This window comes from Columba livia, chromosome 2 (genome assembly GCF_036013475.1).
Source record: "Columba livia isolate bColLiv1 breed racing homer chromosome 2, bColLiv1.pat.W.v2, whole genome shotgun sequence".
Classification (NCBI taxonomy): Eukaryota; Metazoa; Chordata; class Aves; order Columbiformes; family Columbidae; genus Columba; species Columba livia.
In genome coordinates this window covers 109,132,748-109,149,989 of record NC_088603.1, presented here as the reverse complement: position 1 = coordinate 109,149,989, position 17,242 = coordinate 109,132,748, and the positions used below count along the sequence as shown (strand labels likewise).

General features: G+C 36.2%; 1 protein-coding gene across 18 annotated transcripts in view; it reads left to right on the top strand.

Annotated features, from left to right (window-relative positions):
- PTPRM (protein tyrosine phosphatase receptor type M) overlaps nucleotides 1–17,242 on the top strand; it is a 471,207-nt gene that overhangs the window by 359,267 nt on the left and 94,698 nt on the right. For 8 of the 18 annotated variants that reach the window (XM_021283693.2, XM_021283691.2, XM_021283688.2 and 5 more), the window contains 3 exons: nucleotides 10,153–10,304; nucleotides 12,841–12,915; nucleotides 13,142–13,168. In XM_021283693.2, the coding sequence (XP_021139368.1) occupies nucleotides 10,153–10,304; nucleotides 12,841–12,915; nucleotides 13,142–13,168 (254 nt within the window). The remainder of the gene's footprint in view (nucleotides 1–10,152; nucleotides 10,305–12,840; nucleotides 12,916–13,141; nucleotides 13,169–17,242) is intronic. The other 10 variants (XM_065053173.1, XM_021283692.2, XM_065053176.1 and 7 more) reach the window with 3 other exon arrangements.

Genomic DNA, 17,242 nt, shown 5'->3' with positions numbered 1-17,242 from the left:
AGTCCATCTGCCACTGCAGTTCCGCTGCCAATTAGATGATATACACACGGCTTGGGAGAGCATTTGAAGGGTTTACAAGCTATGTGCTAAGCAGTGCCTTCCTTCCCTCAGTGAGCACAGAGCGCTATTAAATTAATGCACTACCAAGAACACTGTGCTCTGGGTATATCTTCGTGCATCCCACTAGTTATTCTCCCGCCTTAAGGGGATGGCCCAATTTCAGAAGCCCCTTAGGAAAAAATGAGTTTTGTTCTTACATGACTGAGTATTGCCTGTTCTGAGTTTTTAGTCAGTGACTTTTGTCAAGACAGATTTTTTCGTGTGTGGAAGGGAAGGAAGATAGACTCCTCTAAAAGGCTGATTAAAACCCTGTGCAGTTGGATATTTTGAACTGCTGAGGTCTATTGAATATTAAAAAAGTTTTGAAGGAGGGAAAATGGATTCAGGGAAATAACTGCTTGAAAAACTAAAAGGCACGTGATGTAGAAGGAATGTAGGTAGTGCAGAAAAAAATCATGTTCGTGTTTGTGAATGCTCGGTACCAGCACTACCAGCAAGTAATCTTGTACAGGCTGCTGCCTGCACTGGGATACAAAGAGGCAAAAATTTATCTGTTCAAGTGAGAAAGTGTAGGACTGTGGTTTGGAAGTCAGTGTGGGTAAGGAGCGCTGTCTCATGTAGAAGGCAACATACCCAGGAACTGAAGAAGTACCTCCCACTGCTTGACCTGCATAGGAGCTGGGTCAGGAGGCTCTGTCAGAACATCTGTACTTGTACAACAAAATTTTTCATCAGCAGAAAGCCTTTGACTGTTTTGTATCCTGTCACTGGCGAGCAGCAAGCCAATGAATGAGTAGGATTAGATTAAGCCTATCCAAACCTTTGCTTTTGGTTCTGCACTACACCACTACATATATTTAGTCGTATATTTATATGCTAATTAATAATTATATGCTAATATTTGCATAATATATACAATATAGACAATATATTTACATGTATTTGAATCACAAATATGCTAAAGCTAATTCCTTTAAGCGATTTTTTGAGAACTTTAAACAATTTAATTTGACTGTATTTTATATCCTTATGCTGATAAAATCAAATGCCTCAGTTTCTGTCCAGCGAGAGATCTATGCAGAGACCTAAATAACTTGAAGGAAAAGTATTTCCTATATTTAAAACTGTCACAGTTACTATTGCTTTCTATTAACTTGAGCCTATGCAAGCCTAGAAGTAACTTGTGGGACTCCATAGAAATCTGGGAATCTGCTTCCTCTTCCAGGTCTTGCAAGACAAACTTTCAGATGCCATAGTGAAATAACGGGTTATTTCACATAGAAAATACCCGGGTCAGTCCCAGGTAGTGATGTACTGTGGGGCTGGGGATTTACTGTTTGTGGAAGGAACTGCTCATGTGGCAAATTTACATTTAAAGAAAGATACTTGCCAGGCCTTGCATAAGGAGCAAATCTCAAAGTGAGAGACTAGTGGGCAGAAAGGATGATGAAACTACCACATAATAGATACATCTGCCGTAATTCCTGTAATTCCTCACACTGAGAACATGTCTGAAAATGTGGTGAAAAATTGGTGTGTGGAAAATCATCCCAGAACAAATTTGCTTCAGTTTAACACCACCTTTTGTGTCTATAAAAGCAGAGGGATTCTGGGTGCCTATGGTTCACACCACCCCTAGGAGTTTGAGGCTCTGCTTAAAGCTGACAGCTAGGGGATAAGAAAGTGTTTTCTTTCATCATTAGCCAGCCTTTTCTAAAATGGTAATTAGTTTCAGGAAGAGAATTTCAAAATCTGTCGTGAATGTATTTCTGTGAAAAGCTTTCATGTTCATGTTGTCTGGCACTACACATCACACAGCCACCTCCTCCTGAATAGGCCCCAGTGTTGTCTGTTCAGTTCTTTATTCAGATAATATGATAGTATGATGGAGGGGAAAGAAGAGAAAGAAAAGCTGTTGAGACAAAGAGGAAGACTTGCAATGTCAAATGCAAAATGCATCCTTTAAACAATACGTTATAAATACAGTACTCTTGTACTATGTGCAGAATCTTTAATACCATCTACACAATAATAAGAAGGAAATATGTATCTCTGTAGGCCTGATATGACATACACATCTTTCCTTCATCTAAGTGAGGTGCTGGAGAGAGTTCAGAGAAGGGTGACGAAGCTGGTGAGGGGTCTGGAGCACAAGTCTGATGAGGAGCGTTTGACGGAGCTGGGGCTGTTCAGCCTGGAGAAAAGGAGGCTGAGGGGAGACCTTATCACTGTCTACAACTACCTGAAAGGAGGTTGTAGCACGGAGGGTGTTGGTCTCTTCTCCCAAGTAACAAGTGATAGGGCAAGAAGAAGCGCCCAGGGAAGGTTCAGAAGGTTCTGTGTGTTTTTCTTATACAATTCAGGAGGACCTATAGGTCATTAGACATGGTATTCACTATTTTCTTGATTAATTTGGGGATCGTAAGAATCAAAATAGAAATTTAAATTTATGTCACAAAATCGTTAAATGTTGAAACAAATTCAGAGAATTTATGTCTTTTCCTTTTTGTTCCTCAGTTCAGTTGGGTAGAATGGAACATTTTGTTGTCCAGTTCATTACTTCTAATAATCCAGGTCATGGTAAAATTAAATAATGGTAAATTTTGAAAAATATTGCTGCTCACATCTCATTACTGTTCTATTCTGTGGTTGGGGGCAGGGGGTGGTCGGGTGTTGCATTTTCTTTTTGAAGTGTGTGGTGCATTTTTCTGAAGACAAGACCAGTGACTAATTTGGTCCAAAAATAATGCAGCCAGGAGCTTTGCAGGCATATAGCCCTGCCAAGGCTTCTCAAATTCCTTTTTACTGTCATAGCCTAGAGCTGTTCCAGAATAGCCTGTCAACCATGCAAAATGCATCAAGGCCTTCTTAGGTGGACAAACAAGAACTAAACTGTAACCACACAATTAACTTTCTCTGTGAGCTAAGATAAGAGTCAGCCCATTTCAGATAAATGTTGTTACATTATTCTAATGCACCACGTAGCTCCAGTTTTTACACTGTCAGTCACCAATTTTCCCATCAGCCACTGCATCAGTGAAGAAAATCTGGTGGTGCCTCCTTTGACCTGAGGTGTTCTTGGGTTTCATGCTATAACCCTCACTTGCAGAAACTCAGGTAACCTGATGTATGAGTTCATACAAAGCAGAAGCTGAGAAACAAATAAGCAGAGTTTTTAATTATGTCACGATAAGCAAATCTCAAAAACAAATCTCAAATCTTCCTTCTCATTACCCATTCCTCTCCATATTTTCTATCTCTCTTTTCTGATCCACGGTTTCTTAAGTGGTGCCACACTTCACCTGTGAGCTACCACTCATATTTTGAAAATGAAATGTTGCCAAATAACTTTTCTTTTTGCTTTCATCTTGTGATGCTAATGAATCAATCTACTAGTAACAACAAAGTGTAAAAAGACTATTAAAATTCTAATGCACAATGGGCAAAAGGGCAAGTTAAACACATAGAAATTTGAGACTTTTTATTTATGCTGGTAAATATTAAACCAATTTTTGTTAGCTTCCACCTTCATTTTAAAAGTTTGTACTCAATTTTTCAAACTCTCTAAGTTAAAGGAATCTTCCCCCCCTCACCCTTCTACTTGTATTTCTTTCTCCCTTTCTAGCCAGTCCTTTTAGTTTTGGGATGCCACACTGGCCTCCCAGTACTCGTTTTTGTGTTACTGAAAGAGCTTGTAATGTTGCTGTGGCAAAAATGAAAGCCACGGTGAATGAAAGGGAGGAAGATTAAATTCTATGGTTTCAGAAACACTCTTCAAAATTCAAGTAGCATCACAGCATTTTTGTAAAGTTCCTTTTCTTGTCTTTATCAGAGAATGTAAGAGCATGATAAAAATGAAATGAATAATGTTAGCATTTGCTCTGAAGCAGGAAGTTGATAATGAAAACAAATACAAAGCACCTAAAAGAAATTATAATAAACCACCACTTTGTAAAGTCAGGTAAAAGGGCTTATGCACCCTTGGTTGTAGTCAAATATTCATAATCTCTACATCAGACTTCCATATTGTTGTAGCTTTATTTTGTTGTGTTGTCAATACAAAATATATGTCAGACTTCTTAGGACAAAAAATAATTTTATAATTGAGTACAGGTTTGCATAAATGATCCTAAGCCAGGACCAACGCAATTCAGTGGGATCATGTTTACCTTTTTCTTTTTTAGTTCTCTTGACAATTCCTTTCCCTGTGGTTGTTCTCTAGAAATGCCAGTTCCTGAAGTGAGGATGACTTGTAAGGCATCTTATTAAGTGTTCACCAGTTATGGCTGCAAAATGTAGTGCCTTTAAAAATATTTCCTTATTTCCTGTCTGATAGAGTGTTTACAGTACACAGTTTAATGTCACTGTGAAATTGCATTCTTGAGCTTATTACATTTCAATATAAAGCATATAAATGTGAAATTGAATGACAGAAGTTTGCCCTGAGCATAACTTCACTATCACTAATGCCATACTATTTCTATTTCACTTCCTCACTTGATTTCAGTTGCTTCATATTTGTGTCTCAGTCCGTTCAGAGGAGATAGAAATTCTTCTGTGCAGAGTGTTGTGGTTTTGATAAAAAATATAAAGCAGAATAATAGTATTAGTTGCTTATCATGATAGTAATTTAGTAACACCTAAATTAATTTACCATTTTGCTTGAATAGGGTTAGATACTCCAGTTGCTAAAACTGGTTTTTACAAGGACGTTTTAACAATGAAAAGTAACATAAAGAATTCAGATGAAGCATTGGAATTCCAAGGCATACCCTAAAAGTATACCCTAAAAAATACAAAGTAGTATTTTGTAGTGGTATTTTGATTTTCCTAATGTAGAGTAATACTTAATGTTACCAAATGTGTACTGTTGCAAACCAGAGGTGGTAGGCTAAACCCGAATTCTGTCATACATGTGTGATTATGTTATGCATGATGTGTGTTTTTGTGGCTGCCTTAGAGAACCTATTTCTGGAGACAGGAAAACAATCACAGTTATAGACAAAGATTGTTTTGTTGTTAAATAAAAATAATTACAAAGTATGAAAAATCTATTAAAAAAATAAACAGGGATTATGTCAGTTACATTTGCAGAATTTCTTATACGCTTCTTGTGGAGAGCTTTTATTAAATTACATCTTCAGACTGAGTGTCACTGAATCAGTGATGCTCATTACATGATTTCAGATTAAAATATTTTCCCCAAAATAATTATGAGTCTTCTTTTAGCATATCACAAGCAGCCAAAATAGATGGGCAAAGTTGATTGCTGAGTTAATTATTCCTGCCTGGTATATCATAAGTAGCCTAAACAATGCAAAACGGTGAGTTATTCTAAGTGTTACAAAAGCAAATAAGGTGTTTACATCCTGTTTCCTGCATAACCTGTGCAGGATTTGTTAATATAATAAAAAATTTTGGACTAAAACTCCACCAGATTTAACATCATGTCTATGACAGTGGCCAGTGACAAAACTTTAGACAAATACAGGAACAGAGCTAAGATAAGCTAATGTATTCACTGCCCTCTGCTCAGCCATTAACTATTTTTTTTAAATCAGTATTTACTTTTGGTACTTCTAGAGTCCTGTGGTAATGTGTTCCATAATTATCTGGTTTGTGTGAAAGTGTTTATTTTTATATTTTTTGGATAGGCACATGGCAGAACTGCATGCAATGTTCAAAATGTGGGACCTCTGTAGATCTATACAGTTGCTTAACGACATTTTCCATTTCGCTCTCTATTCCTTGCCTAATCGTTTCTGATTTCTTTTTGCCTTTTTGCACTGAGCTGTTGTCTTCAGAGAATCAGTGACTACCAGATTTCTTCCTCTGTTGTTCATGAAGTAATTTAAACCCCATATTGTGTGTATATAGTTGTGTTTTTTTCCCATATGCATTACTTTATATCTGTCAACACTGAATTTTATCTCAAGTGAATATACAGTCTGCCTCATAAGATCAATTTCAAACTTTTTAACTGTTTCTAATTTTGACTACCATTTAAAAATTGTCTGTTTTCCAAAAACATTATGAACCTGCAGTTCACCCCTTTTCTAGATATTTGTGTGTATGTCTAATAGGATAAATCCCAACAGGCATTTTTACATTATACCCCCTAGTAATTAATTTATCTTGTGAAAAATGACCATTTAGTCCTACCATTTGTATTGTATCTTTTAAACCATCTATTATTTTACCGAATGATCTTTCTGGTTATAGTTTAGATTTTTTCAAGGGTTTAGTGGTCAAAGTGTAAAAAGGTTTTGTAACTAGAAGTGCACCACACTAATGAGTTGCATTAAGTCCCCAAATCTTTCTTTATCAGAACCATTGATATGACCTGTCCACAAAAAGTTAAATTTGAAACAATCTCTTAATAAGAGAAAGCTATTTTATCTTAAGCTACCGTAAGTGCTATAATTCATTGAATTGATTAAAGGAAAAAAAAATCAGCCCAATTCTTTTAGCAACTCTATTACTAATTCTATCTCACTGTGTTTATTAATGTCTTGGTGATGATAGTGTGTTGCTGGAGCTGTGGAAGGTAGCAGCATCTTGTTTCTCCTTTCTTTGCATGGAAGAAGTGAGGCATATTGGTACAAAAAGGGGAGCACCACTCACTGGGAAGAAGGAAGTGAGTGCTTTTGCTTGATTCAAATAAATATGCTTTTCTCACCATTTCTAAATCAAAATGGAAAGCACATCTCTTTCAGAGCCTGAGATGGATCCATTTATCATCTCCAGTCACCCTTTTTTTTTTTTATTTATTTTTACTGTTGTTGCGTTTCTGTAACTATGGTAGTGTCCCATTGTGCCTCATGCTTTGTGCCTAGTGCTATATAAACATGAAAGGAAAAGGCCAGCTAAGTCCCAAAGAACTTGTTATTTAAGTCATGACAGGACAGAGAAAATGGATACAGGTAAACAGATGGAAAATGAACCAGATAGAAGCTGATTATATAGCAGCATCCTAACAGTTAGTGGGGTTGGTTTATTGGAGGGTTTGGAGGAGAAATCACAGAGAAGGAGGATTTTGAAAATGGTACTAAGGAAGGCTTCAGGAGTTTTACAAGGTGATTCAACTACAAGGGTCTGTACAGGAGAAGATGCAGAATTTAAGAGTTTCATGGTGGGAACTGAAATGGGGAGAGAGTGTGATGAAGCCTTTAGCTTATTATTTTTCCTAGGCTGATTTTTATTGTTTGTCAGAACAAAACAGAGTAAATACCCAAAATCCCACACAAGTTTTTTGGGGGGAGTCTATGTGTTTGCCTGCTCTGCATTTTACCGTTACACCAGCTCACTTCTCCCAGTATTTTGTGCCTTAAAATACCAACAGTTCCTATTTAGTCTTGAGATTGTTCTGAATATCAGGCTTCTCTTTTCTGAAACTGCTATAATATATTCTCTTTCCTCATGTAGTGTTGCTAACATTATTAGTGTGATAAGCTGATAATTTTTGCTTTCCCCCCTTACATAAAGAATTTCATCCGCAGTAATCATCATGGGAGATTCTGTCATTTTTAACTTTGGTTGTAGATCTCTTTTCCTTTAAGAATGAGGAAAAATCAGAGAGTAGCTACAAAGTGTCTTTTCCAAGAGTGAAGATGATCAAATATTTAAGTCTTTTTTTCCCAAAAAATTTACTTCAGATTGAAGAGCATGAGCAGTGATGGTGATGTGAAGTTCTGTGGTTTTAAGACTTTCTTGAATCTTGTATAGCTAGAGCCTTCCAGGGATTGACAGATCCAAAGGATGGATGAGTTGCAGAGACTGCAGCACTGCAGCACTTTCTGCACTATCTGAAAACTCCAGATGTAAAAAATGTTATAGTCAGCTAAAGTTTACTTGACTAAGTCCAGTGGGTGTTTTTGTTCAGAGTACAAAAGTCTGGCTGGTATCGCTCGCTTTCTGTAACAGTTGTTGCAGATTTGAACTTTTCCCACAAGACCTATTTCCAGAATTAGATTCAGATTGAGAATTACTGTACAGTTGTTACTGTCATAAAAGCAAAAAATAAAGGAAATGAGAAAACGTTAGTGTAATTTCTTTAAGAAAATTAGTTTTTTATAAAATTTGAGCTTAATTTTGTTGGTACAATGAGCAAGAACTCTGGCTTTCCTTCGGTAGGATACGATTTGTACTGTAAAATAAAGACATTCCCTGTAACACCAAATGATTGAGATGTGCACCCTACAGAGCATGGGTTTTCTGTAATCCCACTGAGTAGCTGGTATCATCTATTTTACCACATTTTGGATACTCAGATATGAATAAATATCACTCTAATGCTGCCCAGGTCAATTATCCTAGTAATTTTTCTTTAAGCACTGTGAAGGAAGAGTTGTTACCTGTTCACGAGTACATTGTTCACATGCAAGAGTTCTTGGAGAAAGGGCTGAGCTTGTGTGACTGACAGTGATTGATGGTTTTGTGTTTAGAGAGAGTATTCACAGGTCCACTGGTGCGCAAGGGAAGGCCAATATATACTGCCTTTTTCTGACTTTAGTGAGTATGCAGTCTCGTGAAGAAAAGCTGCTTCTGCATGCCTTCCTGAAGCAATGACCCAATACCACCTACACTTACTATTACTCTATTAACAGCAAGGCTTTAGTTTCAAAGGCCTTTCAAGCTTTAGTCATGGACTAAGATACTGAGCTTGGTACTATATCGGTACAGAACACAACCATATCTCCTGCCCAAATGGCTTGTTATCTAGGTGTAAGATAAGAGACAACAGGTAGAAAGGAGCATAGGCAGACAGAAAACTCCTCCCATGCAACATAAGGGGAGACAAACATGTGCTTGCTTGAAAATTTAGTGGAGGCTGATATAAAATTTTTGCCTGTGTTGGGAATAATTTTTTCATACTGAATGAGAGTTGACAAAGAGAAAGGATTTGAGAGTTAGCACAAGCTGGTTATGCTTGATGCAGTAGGCCTCTAGAAGTGGAAGGAAGCATAGCTGAGATAATAAGCTCCTGTAAGTTCCAGTTGAAGATATCTAAATGGTCTTTCTGGCAGATGGATATGAGCAGGCTCATTATGTTTTCCACAGAGGAAAAGTTATTGAATGAACAGATATGAAAAAATCAAAGTCTGTGGAGCAGTTATTCCTGTGTAAAACCCATACCTTGCAGATACTGTAGAGAAGGAATCTGGAAAATTTAAATGAAAGCTGTAGGCAAGGACTTGGAGAAAGGCTTGGTCTAAGACAGAATCACAGGCTGAGGAAACAGGCCAAATGGTCATGGGATCCACTATCATTGAGGTCACAAAATCTCACAGAGCTTGGCGGAAAAAAAATCAAGAGTTTGGGACATGTTATTTTGTGATGGTAGCTGAGCATAACTCTGGGGGAGACAGAGATTTCAGTTTAGATGGAAATACATAGACCTGGAAGAAAGAGGTATATACATCCAAAACAGTTCTATAACTTAATGAATCAATACTATAGTATCAGAATCAAGACCTTGTCTCAGACAGACCACTCCTGCTGAGAAGCAACTATTGTGACTAATTCTCTTGAAATCAAGAGTGACAGAAAATAGTCTTTAGGAATGCAAGTCCATTTAAAATGTCACTTGCTTGTACAAAGTGTGCTAAGAGATCAAAAATATACTATAAAGTATGGTGTAAACCAGTTAGCTGTATTATATGGTGTCTTAATGAAACAGCTCCAGACAGTTCTACATATGTGAAGTGAAAATTGTTACCGATCCATCAGTTCCAGTGAAATCTTCTTTCCTCTCATGTTTATTTATGTATTTAAACAGATGTAGCCTCTGATGCAGTAGCTCACATAACCTCTGCAGCTAACTAGTCCTCTTTAATGCAGTGGTAGTCCCCAAGAATTAAGGTGCTGTTCACTGTAAGTCAGGGCATTGGCAACTATCCCTTAGTTTCCAGATGCTGTTGAAAGACTTGAGTGTGAAATCAATTTAAGTTTCCAGAAATGCAGGAATAATTATAAAAATGTTACCTAATAATGTGGTTACAAACTGCAATACTGATCTAGTCAAGATGAAGACTATGTCTGCTCACTGAGTTGCTTTTTTTTCTATTTTTTTCTCATCCTTCATTTCTTAAGAAAATTGGCTAAAAAGCGGAAAGAGACATTGAGTAGTACACGGCAGGAAATGACAGTGATGGTGAATTCAATGGATAAAAGCTACACCGAGCAAGGCACCAACTGTGATGAAGCTTTCTCTTTCATGGACACGCACAATCTAAATGGGAGATGTAAGTTTTTTAGTTTCTTTTATTTTCTTGGCTTTTTTTTTTTTTTTTGAAGTTCGAAGAAAGGTGTAAATAGTTTTAAAAATATTCCTCATTACTTAGTCATGGAAAATCCATGGGACCCAGAGTTTCCCACTGTGCAGCACATTACAGTGTTTATTCGAATAAGCAAGACAGTCAGACATCAAGAATAGACTTCTTTAAAAATAATAAGGATAATTGAGCTTTTTTCTGTCCATCCTTTTCTTCTGCAAAAGAGCAAATACATTACTGAAACAGCTGTAGTTTTACCTTTCTCCAATCTCTATTATGTTAAAAATTTTATATCCCTTATGCTTTCCCAGGTCCTTCAAATGCTCCTCCTGCTCATTTTTTTTTTCTGGTAGGCAAAATTTATTTTTGAATGTCATAACTTAATGGTGATCTGATTGTCTTATTATTTCCAGTTCTAGATTATGCTCTTTCTGTTGCTTGTACAAAGGAAGAACTCAGTGGAATTATCTGTTCTGCAATTTGATAAGAGATTCTCTTATATCCTGGATCTTCTTGGATCTACCCTGAAAGTAACTAAAACTTGGGATATAAAACTTCCTGTATTAGAATTTTAGTCAAGGACTCACTCCTGTCTGGGAGCTATCACTAAGCAAAGACCAGGAAAAACAGTAGTTTTTTTATAACTGCTAGAAAGAAAGAAAATAGAATGTTCAAAAAATATTCTTGTTTTTTGTAGTTCTTAAGCAACCTCATTTTTTTTCTTGTATACCAGTGTTTTCTAACATCTTCAGAATTTGTCAAAGATTGAATTTTGTTTCAAGTACTAACAGTATGCGAGGCCCAACTCCCACTCGCTAATAATATGCTTAAGAACTTATCTTTGATGAGCTCAATTGTACAAACACTCTGTGAGGTTTATACAGTGAGACTTCTCTCAGCAGCATTAGGCTCAGAATTTGCAATGTTAATTTGCATTTGAGTTTCTTCTGGAATTGCTTTGAAATAAATCTTCCAAAATCTGACTTGCCTTTCTGGTGAGAATATACCATTGCAGTTTATGAGATTGCTTATTTCTCTGAAGAGATCAAGAGGTTTGACTTCATTTTCTGTCATCGTGATATAGTTTTCCAGTGGTGTTACTGAATGGTCACAACAACTAAAGAAACTGCAGTGAGTTCCTGGGACTAAATCCTCTTTATGTAAACCAACTTAAACCAATTTGAAATAGTTGGCATAGCAAGTATTTTGTAACACTTGACATCTAGAACCTCTAATTAGACTTGCCATAAGAAATGTGGTCACTAGAAGAAGCGGTCTGATAGTCTTCAGGAATAATCCTTGTGTAATGCCTTGTATTCAAGAGATTTAGAACATTCCCGTTTCCTAGGAAAGTTTGTTATCCTTGCTACTTTCTGTGCCTAGCCAGTTTTATCAGTTGCAGCAGCCTCAACTTCAAATAATCTCTGCATCCATACCAAAAAGGAGTAGCACTCTGTTTTTTACATCCAGTGATTCAGGAGACATAATCAAAGGAAGTAGTCTCATTTATAGGATAAGTGGTAACTGCCAGCATTATTTAAGCCACTTTTCAGATAGTTCCATCATAACAAGGGCTGGCAACTGTGTGACCTAGAAGATCAACCTAAACAAAGATGGATGAAAGCCAGCAGGAGAAATCTCACTCCTTCCCATCCAGTAGACCCCATCTTCCTTAATGCTACTTTTGTTTCACAAATTCCTATCAGTCTGCCTATAGGTATCCGGAATGCACTTATGTTCACTGATCCAACTGAATGCGAGCTGTGTAGACAAGCAACTAAGACTGAATTTGCAATGAGCTTTGCTTAACAGCTTTTCATGACTCTTTGGCTGAACATCCTGTGAAGCATCTTTAACTCCTACCTGTTGAATGTATCTGTGCTTACAATGGTAATTCACATGATCTTTGTCTACCAGGGCACTAACCGAACTTCATTTGTTGCATTGGGCTTTGCCATAGGTTTTACAAATGGTTAAATGATCAAATACCAATGTGAGCATTAGTCTGTGTATCACTCCCTGAAAACCATTGTTAAACAAAGACTATTATTCAGGGTATAATAGTATCTGTGTGCACATTATCCACCTGTCTGAACAAATCAAAATAAAGGAGAGGAATAAATGAACTATAGGAGCATATTTATGAAATTAACTATAGGAGCAGTATTATAAACTAAACATACTAATGATCAAAGCTTCTGTCAAAAACACATGTTATCATTGTGATGTCTTTATTCAAGCATCAGTATTCAGTCTAATCTTGTGATTTCAGATGTATATTTGTCATCACCAATCAAAATGCTTTCTCTGATGATTTTACTTTTTAGAGAATGGATCAAATTCAATGAGCTATTTTACTCAATAGACACACCTGGTTTTCTTTAGGTCCTGATTCCAGTGCAACAAACACAACATGACAGACTCCAAGTGAATCACACTGTATCACTCAGCTTAAATAGCCACCTTTCACTTCGCTGTCTCTAACCGGCTTTGTTTCTCTTTGCAGCTGTATCTTCACCATCTTCATTTACAATGAAAACTAACACATTGAGCACAACAGTGCCTAATTCTTATTACCCAGGTAACTGATTTTTTCTTGGTTTCCACCCTGTATAGACCTCTTCCGAATAAAAGCATATATAATTATGTTATTATATTTCTTGCCATAGAAATTTAGTACATATATAAGCAACACGCTGGCTGCTTACAGTAGCTTTCTCAAAGAAAACTCGGGAACGTTTATCAATCATTTACTGTTCTCTCTCTTTTTACCTTTTCTGCATTGACCTGCTTATGATGTATGACAGATCCATTTGTGCCAACTGCAATTTTAGGTGAGAACATTTCCCTTTATCAAAGTTTATTGCTAAAGTAATTTAGAAAGTCACAGTTCTCAGAGTACAAACAATAGTATGCAAAAAGCTGGAGTTTAATGCTCAGGGGAGGGGTGGAAGGCTTGGCTACATTGAGAATGCTAAGGACAGTTATCAGGCTTGATTACTACTGGCATAGTGCAAGTCAGGGGAGAAAAGAGAGAAATAATTCTAACAAGTGGATTTGTGAGGAAATGTTTATGCATGTATTTGGAGTGACACAAAAGAATTTGATTATCGCAGCAATTGAAATAGTTTCCCTCATTTTTTTTTCCATTTTATCTCAGAGCTGGAGATGTCACTTCTAAATGTAACATTTTTTCCTAATTAGACTATTCATAATACAGAAGATCAGACAAAATACAGTTTTGGCCATCCACCAGCTATCATTTCTTCTCACAATACCGCTCAGTTTCTGACATGCTTGTCAAAGTGAAGTTTTAGAGGAGATATGGTATTTTGAACAGCAAAATGATAACATGACACTTAGAGTATATAGTTTATTATGCATCAGGTGTCACAGAAAGGAAATAAAACAGTAAAACTGTAGGTTAAAAACATACAGTTAAAGTTTAAAGCATTTCCAGTGGGTATTTAGGGTAACCTGCTATTGTCTGATGTCAAAAAGACAGAGGTTTCTGCACAGTGATAGAACAATAAGCATGAGGCACTATTGCATTTTCACTGCTTAAGTAACTCTAACCGCTTTGTGGCTTGTACCCATTTACACCTCCTTCCCATACTAACTTTTAACTAAACGGAGATTTATTTTTTAATAGGAACTCAATATATAACAGCACACAGTAGCAAGAATTCAAACTCCAATTTTAAGCCGATATATTTACTCTTTTTACATTGATTGATATTTTTACAAGTATTTTTCTTCTCTTTTTTTCTTCAAATAGCTGTAAAAAATATAAGATCCCTTAACTGATTCCTGCCCTTAAGCTGTAACTTAAACAGGCTTAAATACAAGTAGAGTGAAGCATGTAAGAAGCAGAAGTTTAGGAAGGTGATCTTGAAAATTTGTTATTGTAAAAGAATATTTAGCACAGTGCATTTCAGTGTGATAACCTGGAGAAGGAACTTTTGCGTTTTTATACATTATGTAAATCTGGAAGAAGGTAGCAGTAGTGACTGTAACAATGTAATAATCTGCATGCAAATGAAATTTGCAGTGCCTTTTAACTGCCTGAGATGTTAGATTTTTTGGTATGCTTTAGCATTCATTCAACGCGTCATCCAGTAGATGTTCTTTCTGACCTTGTGGGTGGGCAATGAGAAAAGTGCTATTATCAGGAGAAAAACTTTGAGATTTCCTGTGTGGATTATTAAGTTTTAGTTAATGGGTTTTCTGATTTTTCTTCTTTTTTTTTTATTTTGTGATCCTTCTCTATACGGTAATGATGGTAAAATTATTTGTTAGCTTTCTTTTTCCACAAGAAATAATCTATAAGTAAGTAATTCAGATATCAGACACACACTGGGGAAAAAAATTCTTTGCTTTTACTAAGTCTGTAAAATCTTGAATTAGTTAGATACGTATTTTATGGTCTACTACAACAACCTGCATTTACTCAGAAAATCTTCCCATTATTTCACTGTGGAAAATTAATATTTTTGTAACCTTACCTGTTAAAAAATTAGTGCCCTCTTATGAGTGGTGTTGCATTCAGATCAGGTCTCTCTCCCAAAATGTGTTTATGACTATCTGTATAGGAGTAGTGTTTTATCTGAGGTAAATCAAATCAGCTATGCATGAGTCAGTAGACAAATATAGCCATTAACAAAAAAAAAATCTGGGTTTTAATTGCAACTAATACCTGCTCTTGCTGTCTTCCAATCTCCAAAGAAGTTGTATTAGACTGCAGGGTTAAGCCTGTAGTTAGAACTAAAGGAACATTTCACTGTGACCTGCTGGGAACGGCAGAGATCTGGTGAGTGGTTGAGTTTAGTTTTCAAAATCTGCTAGAAAGACCACAACACACCATTTCCAAATTTATGTACAGAAAGAACTTTGAACTATTAATGCGATTTAAGAACATTGTAGCTAATTGGATTTAAAAAACAAACAAACAAACAAACAAACAAACAACTGATAATTAGTAGTAAACTCTTTAAATTATACAAAAGGCAACAATCTGACTTCTCAGTTTCAGATACGAGGAAATTCTCTTACATCTGAGGGAAAACTTTCATGCTTCACCTAATAGCCTAAGTGAAAGCCCAAGATTAAAAAACAACACTTTACATAAGAGCGACTAAATTTATAGTTGCCGACCATGCATATAGGTCACGTTTGTCTAGTATCAGCGATGTGCGTATTTCTGAAATTAGAGAAGGAAAAGAGTCTCGGCTCAGAAAAGATGTTGTGCTGGGTTTCCAGATACCTTCCGTGCTATGAGCTCATATAACTAGTAAATAAATTGAAAAATATAAGTGTTTTACAGCTCTATGGGAAAGAGTAAGGGGAGAGTAGAATAGCTGCAGCTGTGGGAGTATGTAAGGTGAACAGACTCCACACTGCATCTGGAGGAGCAAAACCTTGAAAAATGGTGGACTGTTATGTCTGAAATGCTCATGCCACAGTGCTGAAAGGCAAAGCAAAAAACTATTAATATATGTGGTTCCTAATGTGCCATTTAAACAAGGGATTGAAAGTACTTTGTTTAAAACAACTTAAAAGATCACTCCCAAAGAGAGAAAAACAGTACTAATGCAGCTATAAGAGATAAAGAAATGGAGAGAGTAAAATTAGTCTAAAACAAAGGAGCTCACAAGAAAGAGATTCATAAGGATTGAATTGATGCTTTCATGGCACAAGACACTGATATCTGATAACTTTGCCTTCATCTTAATTACTAACAGGCTGTGTTACAAGGAATTCTGCAGTTTGCATAAAAAAAGAAAATAAATAAATAAATACATTTTTTCTAACCTATTTCTAAAATTGAAATAAGCCACCCAAAAAATCATGATCAACTTCCTACACTTTTTCTGTCTTTTGTGTCTTAGCCACCTTGTAGTTTTCAGGTGCCATTTCAACAGCAACATACTGTACCTACACTTGTATACCACGCTTCATGCCATGCATCCCAAGGTGCTTTGCGGTACGATTTTATCACACATTAGACAAACGTTGTCAAATTTAATGACTAAGAGATTAATCCCTTTCCTCTGGACGTTAGCAAACTGACAGGAAAAGTAGTGAAATGCCCATACTCATACCCATGCATTTTTCTCTGATATTTTTGGTTTAGGCTGAAATGCACAGTCCATATTGACTGTATGCGTACTGAGGACCAGACTTCATGTGTCTTAGTATCAGCATGAACTGAGACAACCTAAAATCATCCTTGAAATTTGAATCATTGAACTTTATGGCCTTAACATCAATTTTCAGTGGTATAAGGAAGACCAGAATCTCACCTTTAATGAGGTGTGGTAATATTTTTGGTGTGTACATGAGAATCTGGGATCTTTTCATCCAGGGTATTGGTGGCACTTTCTGCTATAATAATCTAGTTATGAATGTGGAAATATTATTTTAATGCTTCCCTTTCATGCAACATATTTTACAAAGTAATATTTTTGAATAAATGTAGTATTTTTATAAACCACTTGCTATGTTTAGTGTGCAGCCAGTGAAGAACAGTTTGAATAAGTCAAAGCACCAAATTTACAATTTCAGTTAAAAATCAAAGACTCTGTGAGATATGTAAAATTATTATTTGGGTAAACAGAAAAAAAGATTTATGATGATACTTGGACCTTAGAATTTGGGTTGTTTCTTTTTTTTCTCTTGTCAAGTCTGAACAAATTTTTTGAATTCCATCTACACAGGAAGAAAGTCATGTTGCTTCCTTAGGTAGTGTAGGCTTTCACATCTGTCTGTTTACTAAGTTTTGATCTCAGTTGCATCTGTGTGTAGTGACTCACAGTAAGATACCTTGGTTTCAGTAAATTTAGTTTATACTGTGAAATTGAGATCAAAATCTGAGTCACTTAGGAAATCACTCTATAAAGACTACATTA